General features: G+C 32.1%; 1 protein-coding gene across 1 annotated transcript; it reads left to right on the forward strand.

Moving 5' to 3' along the window:
- The first annotated feature begins 5548 nt into the window (after positions 1-5548).
- On the forward strand, positions 5549-12768 carry LOC113703342 (uncharacterized). The gene is made up of 3 exons (XM_072062167.1): positions 5549-5926; positions 6012-6122; positions 12269-12768. Exons 1-2 carry the CDS (start codon positions 5831-5833, stop codon positions 6069-6071), a joined length of 156 nt encoding a protein of 51 aa, XP_071918268.1. The 5' UTR covers positions 5549-5830; the 3' UTR covers positions 6072-6122; positions 12269-12768.
- Positions 12769-13168: the final 400 nt, after the last annotated feature.

Here is a 13168-nt window from a genome sequence, read left to right on the forward strand (position 1 = left end):
ATTATTTTAAAATTACTTTAACTTTCTACTTACCACCCAATTCCAATTCCAATCTCGATAACGTTAAATGCAATTTGATAATATTATATTCTTCCTTATTTTCTTTCTTTGCAAAATCTAATTTTCTATCTCATTTTTTCCCATCTCTTTTCCTTTTCCTAGTATTTATAAGTGTGAAAAAGAAATATGAGAAAAAATCCTTTTATTTTTATATTTTTGGAATTCTTAGTATGAAAAAAAGAGAAACACTAAGAGTGTGTTTGGATTGCATTTTCCATGGATTTTTCGTTGAAAAATTACTGTAGCGATTTGATGTATGTGAGGTAAAAAGGTGATAGGGAAATATGTTCACGGAAAATAAGACCATTTTTCGGTGGAAAATGGCTATCCAAAGAAGCCCTAACCATTCCAACTTTTTATTTTTTAATTATATATAAAAAAGGCTAAATGCATTAAAATTTTTTTGAACATAGTGGTTAGGTTAACAATGTGGTAAAATGCCTTGAAAATAATATTAGGTCATAAAGCGATTGTATCACTATTGTCTAAAGGGAAAATGATAATAACAATGTATTAGTACTATAAAATAAAATGGTATTTTTGTCCAAAATTTGTTAACATATTAAGTTAAATTATGTATGGGAGTAAAGTAACTAAAATATAACATTACGAGTAAATTGATAGCAATCCTATAGTTCAAGGGGATAAAGTGGTAATAATCCTTGAAATTTTTGATGGATCCAATTTGGTATGTTGAAATTAAGGTTATTAGATTCATGGTTTTATTGTGACCTTGACCAAATTCCAGGTCCGAAAAATGTTGTAAACGTTAAAGAGAGCAAGATAGTGTCAGGGGGCGCTTGGTTCAAGCTTAGGAATTGGAATTGTAATTGGAATCATACAAAAAAAGTTAGTATTGGTTTTCGACAAATGTATGATTACAAATGGGGGTGCTTGGTAAATATTGGTAAGGAATGGGTATCAAATTTAATAATCAATTTTTTACCTTTAATTTCTTTTTTCTTTTCATATCTTTCTTCTTTCTCGTTCAAATGCTTATCCCATATACCTATCCACCAAATATTAATTTTCTGTTTAAAATATATTTATAAATATTTATAAATATAAATATATTTATATTTATATAAATATATAAATATATATATTTTTATATATTTATAAATATATTTATTTCAATTTTGTTTTATAATATGTATATTACTATATATTAATATGTATATTTCAATTTGTATATTTCAATTATGTATATTATATATATAAATTATAGTAATATTAATATGTATATTTCAATTATGTATATTATACATATTATATCAATTGAAATAAATAATATATATTTATATATAAATATTTTTATTTAAAATATATAAATATATTTATTTCAATTTTGTTTTATAATATGTATATTAACATATATTAATATGTATATTTCAATTAATATTTATATTTTATTATATATATAAATTATATTAATATTAATATGTATATTAGATATATTATATCAATTGAAATAAATATATATATATTTATATATAATTATAAATAATTATAAATATATTTATATATATATTTATATAAATATATAAATATATATTTCAATTTTTTTATAATATGTATATTAATATATATATATTTATATATGTATATTAAATATATATTAATATACATATAAATATATATTAATATACATATTATAAAACAAAATTGAAATAAAAAATATTATATATATAAATAAATAAATATTAATATATAGAAACAGAGCCAGTATATATTTAAAAAATCCCAAAAATAATTTTTTTAAAAGATTTTGGAATCAAATGTGGGATTCATCAAAACCCTCCAATCTACTTGGGAATTGAGAGTGGCTGATTTTTCATGAATCATTCTAAGATTTCAAAACCTATACCCATTAGCCAAGCAACAATTTTGGGGCTCAATCCAATTCTTGATTCCTATACCCTCCAACCAAGCACCCCCTCATTGTTTTGGACTGCGGATATTGATGGTGAAAGTGGACAATATGGTTTCAAGGGTGGAAGTGGAAACGACTTGTTTCCAAGGATTTATTGGAGAAAAGTGAAGAAAAGAAGAGACAGAAAAAAGACAAAATCAAGAAAAAAATTTAAAAAGAGTAAAATTGATCTAAAAGTTGGGGGAGGCCTTGGTCAATGTAGTAGCTAAGATTGACACCCTAGAAATTAGAGGTCTTGAAATCTAATCGCCTTACCTTCACCCCATTTTTTATATCTCACCCCTCTCTTGCTACTCTGATATGCCAAATGCTCTACGGAATTTATCAAAAATCCATTCCTAATTATCAAAATCCCATTCCTACATCACATATCGGTCTGCCAATGCTTTATGGGTTTTGTCAAAAATCCATTTTAATTACTAGTATATCACATGCATGGTGATTGTTGAATTTGAACAAAATGGTTTCTAAATGTTATTAAGGGGGCGTTTGGTTCGAGAATATACGAATCAAGACACAGAATGAAATCCAGTTTTAGTGTTTGCATAAATGTCTTAAGGGGGCATTTGGTTTGATGGTATAAGAATCAAGACTCGGAATGAAATCCATTCTTAATGTTTGCATAAAATATATGGGATTTGAGATTTAGGGATAATTTTAAAATTTTTGATAACTCTCCAATGCTAGGATGTTTTGTCAATTCTCATATTTAATTCCAAAATGAATTTTATTTATCTCATCTCATCCTTGCATCACCATTTCTTTCTCATCACTGCCTTTTCCGATTTCCTCCCTATAAGAGACCATCTCTCCCTCTCCTCTATTTCTCTTCACCGATAATTCCTTTCTTTCCCAATGTTGTAGCTCCTCAATAGTAGCTGCACCTCTAATCCTGGATGTACCACACTAAAACCCACCTCTATCCATTTCTCCACCACCAACAAAGTCCACCTATTTGCCTTTATCTGCCATCGTCAACCTCAACTTCTCCTCTTTTGTTACCCACAAGCAAACATTTGCCCTATCTTCTGGTCCTTGTAGATTAGATCATTGCCAATCTTAAATTTCAAAAACAACTCAATTGATTGTTGGTGATTCTAGATCTTGAAACCACGAAGAACTACAATTGAAATTAAATTAACAATTGAAAATTTTGTATTTGGGTTGCTATTGGATGGATTGCCTGTCATATCACTTTGATTGAATAGAGAAGAAAAGAGTTTTCTCATGTGAGTATTGTCATATGAGATGTCAAAGAGGAAGAAAAAAGAAGAAAAAGAAAGAAATAGAAACGATAAATATTGATATTTTAACATGATACATATTTGGGGGAAAGTTGAGTTGGATGGTAAGGTAGGATGAATTGTAAGTAAAATGTCTTGAATTCGAGACTTTCCACTTACAAAAAAAAGTTAAAAAAATGATACATATTCATATTTATCAAACACTTTATTGTGATGAAAAAATCGTTCAAAACGTCCCTCAAATTTTGTAAAATGACTTTTTTCGTCCCTTACTTTTAAATGTGTAATTTTACGTCCCTAACAGATTCACATTGATCAAATTTGATGCCTATCTAAGTTTTCGACTATGGAATTCATCACGTGTCTTGTATGTGATCATTTTTAGGGGCAAAATTGTCAAATCAAATTTTACATAATCTGATCTATAGTCCCTTAAATTTCATAAAATGAATTTTTTTATCCTTCATTGACCATATGTGTGAATAGTTTTTTTTTTAAATTCATGTATATATCTATTTAACTTCACTTGAACAGTACAATTAGCATATAATATATTTCATTTGATTTTATCTAAATAGACTAATTATAATTGTACACATGCTATTCAATATATATATATATATATATATATATATATATATATATGGGTTTAAATCTAACAAATTTGTTTTAAACCCATATATATCTATTTGATTTCACCATGTAAATCTATTCAATATTTGTGATCTTTTCTCTTTTGGTAATGATTCATTTATTGAGTTGTGTAATAAAACCATATAATTAATCGGTCCTAATTCGAATTCTATAGTCATGCTAACAAATTGCAGTTTAATTATGAAATTTTTACTCGCCACCTTTAAGACTAACAGTTGAATTTCTTGTCTTGTGATTGTTTTAAAATTTAAAAGTGTCAATCACTTACTTCTTTTTGTCATACTTTTCCTTTGTTTATTTTTCTGTCCAAATTTAATTCAACATAAACATTTGATAATGTTTAGTATTAAATGTCTTATTTGTTTTCAATTTTCAAGTAAAAGAAAATGAACATGAGTGAAAAACTGACAATTTTTTAAATCCTTGTATATATCTATTTAATTTCACCTGAACAGCACGTTTAGGCGAAATCAAATAGAAATATATTATATGCTATTCGTATTATTTAGGTAAAATTACATATATATATTTATATATATATATATATACACATGAGTTTAAAAAAAAGTTATTCGTACACATGATTAATGAGGGATGAAAAAGTTATTTTATAAAATATGAGGGATGACTATTTTGTAAAATTTGAGGGACGAAAAATTCATTTTATGAAATGTGAGGGACTATAGATCAAATTATGTAAATTTTGATTTGATAATTTTGCCCTTCAAAAATGATTACGTTCAAGGTACGTGGTGGATTCTGATAAAAAACTAGTAAGAAACCTAGGTAGGAATCAAACTAGTCAAAAAACTAATGTAAATTTATAAGGAACGTAAAAGTATACTTTTAAAAGTGAGGGACAAAAAAAGTTATTTTATAAAAAGTGAGGGACATTTTGAATGACTTTCCCTATTGTGATTAGGGGGGTGTGCAAAATCGAAAAATTTCGATTTACTGACCGAATTTGAATTGAATTCGGAATTTCGAATTCGGTAATTCGGAATGGAAATCCGAATATTCGATTTCGAATTGGTCGAATTCGGTAATGAGATTTTTCAAATCAGAAATTCCGATTTCGAATTCACAATTCGAAATTGAAATCGAAATCGGAATTCGAAATTTCTATTTCGATTTCAAATCTGTTTTTCATATATATATAATATAACATTTATATTATAATAATAATTTTTATATTTATGAATTCAATGAAATCGAAATTCCTATTTTGATTTCAATTTTTTATATAATATTTTTTTATATATATGTAATATAATATTTTTATAATAATAATAATCATTTTTATATTCATGAATTTGGTGAAATCGGAATTTACTGAATTCCGAATTGAATTCGGAACGAATTCGAATTCAAAATTGATGAATTCGAAATTGAAATCGATCGAAAATTCTGATACAAAATTCTGATTTCAAAGTTCCGAATTACCGATTTCGATTATGATTCACACCCCTAATTGTGATGATACTTTTGGTTAAAACCCATATTAATATTTTTTATATGATTCGAAATACAATTTCAACTCCTAAACTTGAACCAAACGCCCATGGTTACGAGCATAAATGTAACTAACATCCAACTTTTGCTTTTCATCCTTTTCCTTCCCCATTCAAAACAACGTACTCATTATTTCTTTTTTTTTTTTTTGCCCTTTTGTATTCCAACCAAGATGGATGGAAATAATTTTCTCTGCTTTCCCTTCCTTTCCTATATGTTACTTTATTTCAAACACTGCCTAAATTTTGAGGAAAGAAAAAGTGGCTTAAAATCCCAAAATGGTGTTTTAGTTTTTCTCTAATCGATTTACCAACTAAAGACATCCGCACCGGTTCGCTCTAAAAGCCCCCAACACAGAAGGGGAGAAAAAGGAAGAAGAACATTTAATACAAAACTTTCTGTATGTAGAACAAAAAAAAGAAAAAAAATGACGAAACAGGAACAAATTTCTTCTCGACCATGGATACTCGAAGCCGTACCCCTTTTGGTTGTCATTCTCATAGCAGCCCATGTCCTCGCTTTGGTAAGAATTTCAGTTCTTTTCAATTATATTTTCATTCTTCAAAATTTGTTTAAAACCCAAGATTTTTTTTTTTTGGGTGTTCTAGGTTTATTGGATTTATAGGCTGGCAACAGAGAAACTGCCGCAGAGGACCAAAAAACATTAGGGATACGAAAAATACAAAATGAGTTACTTCATAAAAGTTCATCAACTAGAGGTAAAAAGAGCACTCTGTAACTGTTGGACTGTAGTTTACTTTGATTATATGCTCTATCTTTGCATATTTTTGGTTTGAATTGGAGTACAGTTACTTCGATTTATGTTCCATTAATTTCAGCAAATTTGGTTCTTTATTTTTACTAGTGAGGCTCCATTTGGATCTAAATTTTGTGAAGGAGAAAGAAAAAAATATGGAAAATTTGAGGAAAATGTAGTGGATATTTTCTAGTGCGTAGGTGAAGTTCACAATCTTTAGGGTTGTATTTGTAGTTGAGAAAATTAATTACATTGTAGAACAATTAATTTTAATTTCGGTGATTTAAATTATACTTTTGCTTTTTTTTACTGTTGATGTTTATGTAGCTTTTAATAAAATTTGCACTGTTTTGGGGTGTTGTATTACTTAAATAATGACTACTTCGGAGATCTTTTAACTCATAATATAGGGACTTTGCACATTAGCTTTAAACATATGAAACGAATTTTTAAGTTTTTCGTTACTGAATTTGTTAACTCGTTACCCCTGGAAAGGTGCTTCCTGTTCTAACTTCCAAAACATCAACTTTATTAAGCTTGTCTTGGTATTTAGGCAAAGTTGATTTGTCTTTTTTGTTCCTTTATAGTTTAATTTGCTTGAATTCTTTTGTAATGTTTGTGTACAAGTTGATTTTGAATGACTATTGGTGTACAAAAGCGCTTGAGAAAAGAATGTATATCACATGATAATTGAAATCTGGGCGCAAATGCTCACTTTCATAGTTGATATCATGGTCGTGTTTTGAGTTCTAGCTTTAATTGAGCTGCTAAAAACTAGTTGAGTACATCTGTGGCTACATGACAAGCATGTCTAAGTTGACAAAGCACATGATATAAGACTAAAGCAATCTATGTTAGTTGGTGAATGTTCATCAGTAGGCTTCAATTTTGAAATTTTCTGTGACAGAAAAGGTATAAATGCAATTAGTTTTAATAATTTGATTACACAATTTAAATTTTTCCCACTTAATAATGGTACGATTAGCAAATTTGAAGGACATTGGAGAAGAAAGCTATTATTTTGTTTTTGCCAATCGTAGAGAAGGCAATATGACATAGAAAAGGGAATATAGAAAGTGAGCAGGATCATTAGCTCGGTGCTACCATGGACACTGGGAAGGAAAGAAATGGACATAGAGATAAAGATGGCTCTGCTGGAGATGTTCTGCATTGATCTAGAGAAAAAACTCAAAAGAGAGAAATAGTTTCCTTTTCCTATAAGATTGGGGAGGTTTGTAATGTTTACATATACATTGACATGGGAACTATCAAATTAGTATACGAGGTGTATCTACTGGACTAGGTTCATTAACTGAGAGCTATTGTTTTGATCTTGGCAATAGGCTGAAATTACTAATTGATACCTTCAAGGGAACATGAATCTGGTAATTTTGGATCTTTTTAAGCGTCAAGCTATGCCACTTGTTTATGGCCCTTATCCATTATTAGTTCTCAAAATATATATTTGTGCATGCAATTGTCTCTCCTTGCAAGTGGTTTTAGATGTATGTCTGTGATGAGAGATATAAGTGTCTACATGTGGTTGCCTTGTGCGTTATCTGGCTGTGTGTGGTAGTGGATCTTTGGGTATATTCTGGTGGCAGAGTTGGTTTGGGAAGAAGAGGGAGGAGGAAGGTGGTGTTTAAGGGTATATCCCTGTCTTTAAGAAAAACACATTGATAGAACTAAATGTGCTTCCTGATTTTGGGAAATTCTGATCATTCTCAGCAACCATGGGGGTGGTGGTGTGTCCCTTATCTGATAGTCAAAGTCAAAGTGGTCTACTTGTGATGCAAACTTTCTTAAGGGGTCTAGTTTTGTTCACCTAATTTGAGTTTCATCTCTTTAAACTTAAGCATGTAAAGGTGCAGAAGAAAGTTTGGAAAATGAGATTTTTTTTTTCAATTTCTTTACTCTAATTAACCGTTGAATCCTCTATGTAAGCAATGTGCAGAGTCTATAAAATTCGTGAGAAGTACTAGCCCTTCTATAAGGTATATGCTCTTATCCATGAAGTGCATTAGACGATTATCTAATGAGGTGTTGGGTTATTAGAATTCTGTTTATAACTATAAGTTTATTTTTTGATGGATGGAAGAGTCCGACATTCCATCTCAGTCTCTTTCCATTTGCTGGTCGGCATCAATATTGAATTGTTGTGGTACAAGAAAAACCAATAAAGTGTTTGGGAAATGGTTTCTCACCATTCCTCTTCACCAACCACTTATCAAGAATTTTGTTTGTTGGTACATAACTTCTAAGGAGTTTTGTCTTACTCTGATTATGATTCCACTCTTCTCTCTCTCTCTTAAACACTTTCTTCTTGATCTTGCACAAGTATAAATGAACTGGGCAGATCTGACAGATTTGGGTCAGCAGAATTGCGGCCATATTGATTTATACTCCCCAGAGTGAGCTAAGCGTCCATTTGCAAGGTTGAGAGGGAGAATGTCTTATTAAAAACCAGGAATGGAAGAGAGGTGGGGCAAACAATTCGTGCTGTATTGTGCAAGAGCTTTGGTACCCTTGCTTATCATTTAAGTTAACTGTAGTGAAAGGTTATGAGGCGAACACAGAAATAGTAGACACACAGAGAGAGATCACATAGTTAAGGGAAAAAAAGAATGATACTAATGTGCACCTGATCTTGCACTGCAGAAGCATTTGGACCACTGTATTTGCGCTCATTCATGACAGAGTGCTTGACGTGCACCCTGTTGTGCTTTTAGCCGAAGTCTGCACTTTAATGTGGCTCTGATAATTGAATGAATGCTGTTACTCTAATGTAAACTGTGCTTTTGTAGTTATGGTGCTAATTTGATGGCTCATTGATTATTCTTAGTAAGTCAATAACACAGGCTAGTTTTTGTCTCAAAACTGACTTTGAGAAGTTTGAGTAAGGATGGCCTTTCTGACATTATGCTACACATTTTGAGGAAGCAGGATCTTTCAACATAAAAATCAAAACAAGGCTAACTCTGCAACTACTTGGAGACTCTTTAGGGCTTCAAAAGCTCAAGGAATATTCCATGTCAGCAGAAACAATGTTAGGCTTGAAGGCAGTGATCCAATATTGCTGTTTGCCAACTGGTGGGATGCCACATTGCTGAACATCTGTAGAACACAACTTTATTGTCATAAACGGTACATGAAACTCGAAAAGAATGAAGGAACAAAAGGTGGGGTTGTAAAAAGGAGGCATTTGTTCACCAAAGAGAGCTATTAATCAGCCACCTAGAAATATTTGTTAAAACATGAAAGCTGGCCATTATCAAATCGTTACCTGGATGACCGATGATTTCTAGCAACATTTTATCTTTATAAGTAGTACCAAGTTGGGGAGAAATCATGTAAATGACTATACTTGAAGATATGGGAAATATCAGAACCAGAAGGGAAAGTTGGATTATCATGCTAATGTGGTTATTTGGCAAGACTCCAACCTGGAGTTGATTTCGACCTATTTTATAGGCAAATGTTATTTTGGTCATTTCAACATGTGTTGAAATAGGTCACAAACTATGCTTGTGGAGCAATTCTTTTGTTGAGCTAGGATGATGTCATTGGATTTTACCAAAGTCAAGCTTTTGGTCTTCAAGTCAAATATGGTTGCTGCCTCTAAAGTAAAGCCGAATTCAGTCTTTCATTAGTTCATAAGTAATATTGGCTTCCAAGACTAGCTCATTCCTTATGGATAGGTGTATACTTTAATGGATTAGTGGAATGTTTTTGAGGAAGCTTGAGTCTAGTATAAGTTGTTGCGTCTGACATCAACCTTGTATGAACACAGCTGTATTACAAGGCTCTGAAATTTGCAAAACACCCTTTGCCTGTAAAATGGTTCCCAATTAATGGTTGGTTTCTTTGGTTTCTTGCCAAATAGCCATGTATAAATGCGAGACATGATTTCCAAGTATAACTTAATGCACAGGACACCTGGAGGCCAAAATGCACCATTGCAGCTTTGCTCATGGTATAAATTGTTACTGCAGCAGCCTCTAGTGTTTTCTATGACTTTGAAGCTTGAGGGAAGGGAAATGTTGTTTTTAGCAGGAAAAGGTGCTAGGTTTGAATACTTCAACATGGTTGTGATATATTTGGTGGTTTGAGAAATATGATGGTTGTTTGCTTAATTTATATGTGTATGGGGCATTTTTGGGCATAAATGCTGTAAGAAGCTAGAGACGAGAAAATATGAGATCTTAGGTGTCACCCTTATGAGTGGTCTGAGATCATTGCTAATAAATATGTTTAAATACATGAGCCTCACTAACAGAGCTACCGTATAGCTGTTTTCTCTGAGAAATCTGACTAGGAGACCAGAAGCACTCTTACTTAGACTTGTTGCTGAAGAGGACTTGGAAAAATCATATAAGATAAAAGGGGATCTGAAATCCAAAACAATATATGGCTGTCAGCCCTATTTGGCATTTTTAAGTTAGACATCTGACTTAGAGACCAGAAGCACTTGATATTCTACTAAAACTTGCTGCTGAAGACGGCTTAGTGAAATTGCTGAAGAACTTGTTTTTGAAAGCAAATATGGCCAGTGGGCCCTTTTCTGACCCAGACTTATAAAATTAGGTTCATTATGATTGTTTGTGATCAAGTACTTTCAGGTTTGTATTCCAACCTTTTAGTTAGCTACTGGAAAAATTTAAAGACAGGCTGTTTACAGCAGGACTATGGTGCAATATTTGTGCCACCTTCCACAAGTAATAACCATTCACAATCAAAGAAAACTTTTATGAACGTGGCAAAAGATACAGTTAAGAGTTGAGATGATTGGAATTAGTAAAAGAGTACGGAAATTTGAATTTTGAAGTGATTATGATCAGTTGTCAAGATTTTAGATCATGGGTTTACTAATGATTGAATATTGATGATTACGTTGGTGTGTTACGCATGCCAATTGCAGTTGGCTTGCTTCTGTGGCATGCTTCTTGGGCTAAAGCTTGTCGATTTACCTAGTTGGTAACCAATGTTTTCCGTGTACATGGGTGGTAATAGTGCACGAGCGTAGACATTGTGAAAGATACCCTTGGAGTAAGACGTATGGTTACAAATACCTAAGTTTCAGGACCCTAGTGAACATGATGACGTTTGAGGTCTTTCCAGTACTTTCCTCTTTTCTGTGATGGTTTCTTGGTCTTTACACACTTTCATTTGCTTTGTTTTCTTCTTCTACGCAAGGTGATTCTTTTCGTTTCGTTTTCTTCCCTAACACCGCAACACCCCCCCCCCCCCGGCCCCGCTTGGGGGTGGCCAAAACCCCAAGTAGACTCAATTATATGACAACAGAGTCAGGATGTAGTTATGCTATTTGTCATCCAAGTTTTTAGGGCTTTGTCCTTTTAACAACCTTTTGTTGCATCTTTTCAACAAACTGCAATCTAGAGCAAGTTGTTTTCCGTAAATAGATGAAAATGGACAAAGAGCAGAGAATATGATGAGACCTGCCATTCCTCATCCTCGCTTTGCATTCTTGTTTTTAGTTTTGGCATGAAGCCATTTTGTCTATTTAGGTAAAGCTCGGTATGGCACTGCAAGAACATAGCCGAATATTTGTCTTAAATTATGATAAGTAGCTAACTTGAAGCAGTTCCTTTTTCTATGTTAACTATCACTAATTGCTTCGCAAGACTGTTGCATGACTGGAGTGGGTTCTTGTCTGTTCTAAATGATATAGCAGTTCAGGATGGCTTCTTTCTGTTGGTTTCCTGTTTTTTGTCACAAGTAGAATGACTATTTACTGTGAGTTCTTCAAGAATTCTGGGCGCACCATTTGTCTTTGCCACGCACCATTAGGGTTTTCCTTCATTTTGGGTAGCGAAGGAGCTTAGATGCCTGTTTTACTCTCCTATTGAGGTTAATGCAAATAGTGTAGAAGAGTGGGGAGATGAAGAGAGTGAGAAAGAGATGGAGGGGACTGCCCCCTCGTCTACATACAGCATATTACGATGCTCATCATTTTTCAGTTTTTTTTTTTAAAATCTTTATTCATGTCTTGCTCTCTCTTGTTTCTTTTTCCTTTTCTTTTGTGTAAATTAACTGTTTCTTTGCTTGTTCAGCTGGGACCGAAATAACAGGTTTTTGTTGATTTTTCAGGGGTTCTTTCAATTGCAAATGAGTTCATCAGATGTGGTAGTCTGTAGCAGCTGTTAGATTCTTTTTCAAGTGTTTACCTAGGTTTGCCATTCTAATTTGTTGGAAATTCCATTCCTGCTGGATGAATCAGTGAGCACACTTTGTCGAGTATCTGGTATGTGTTGATAGCTAGTGTTTGTCCTGTCATCCCCTGATAAATGTAATGCGTGTAAAATCACTGCTAATATTGGGGTTACACACTTGTAACAAAGTTTAAAGTTCGATGAACAACTGAAGTTACAACTTGGATATCTTTTAGCTGCCATGTTTTGATAGCCTTCAATCTAGTTTGCATTTGAATTGCAATAATTTGTTATGGATTCTTGCCCACGACTCCTGTTTATAGATGGCAAGGGGTTGTTTACATAATCTTTGTAAAGTTGCATGAGAAAATTGGCTGTATAATGACATTTTTATAATTTGTCGGCCTGATTGAAGTTAATAAAGTTATTGTTACTTAATGCGTTTTGGTTTAGCCACAACGAAATTAGGTGTTTCTTTTGGGATCAAAATTTGTCCTGTTTTAGGGTTAATTAGTCAATATGCTCTTAATCCTACATGCCATGTTTGTAAATTGAAACACGTTTGGGTGGAATCGCTTTCATACACAGCAAATAATAATTACATTTGCATGTTTTGGGAGTGTCAATTTGATTGAACTGGTTAAAGTCTTGTTTGCCCCCATGCCACGATGGATTATCACTTAAGCACTCCATTTCTTTTCTTGGTAGATTTACTATATATGAAACAAGAAAATTTATAAGCATATTCCATTTAAAGTACTTAGTGCAAGCTCTTTGTGATGTTCTAAATAAACGAAAATGTTATTTTTTGCAGAATTTTTCCCAAGATGTACACATG

Source organism: Coffea arabica, chromosome 8e (genome assembly GCF_036785885.1).
Source record: "Coffea arabica cultivar ET-39 chromosome 8e, Coffea Arabica ET-39 HiFi, whole genome shotgun sequence".
Taxonomy (NCBI): domain Eukaryota; kingdom Viridiplantae; phylum Streptophyta; class Magnoliopsida; order Gentianales; family Rubiaceae; genus Coffea; species Coffea arabica.

Coding starts and splice junctions, on each gene's coding strand:
- LOC113703342 (XM_072062167.1), top strand. CDS start 5,831: ATGACGAAACAGGAACAAATTTCTTCTCGACCATGGATACTCGAAGCC. Junction 5,927..6,011: donor CAGCCCATGTCCTCGCTTTG/GTAAGAATTTCA, acceptor TGGGTGTTCTAG/GTTTATTGGATTTATAGGCT.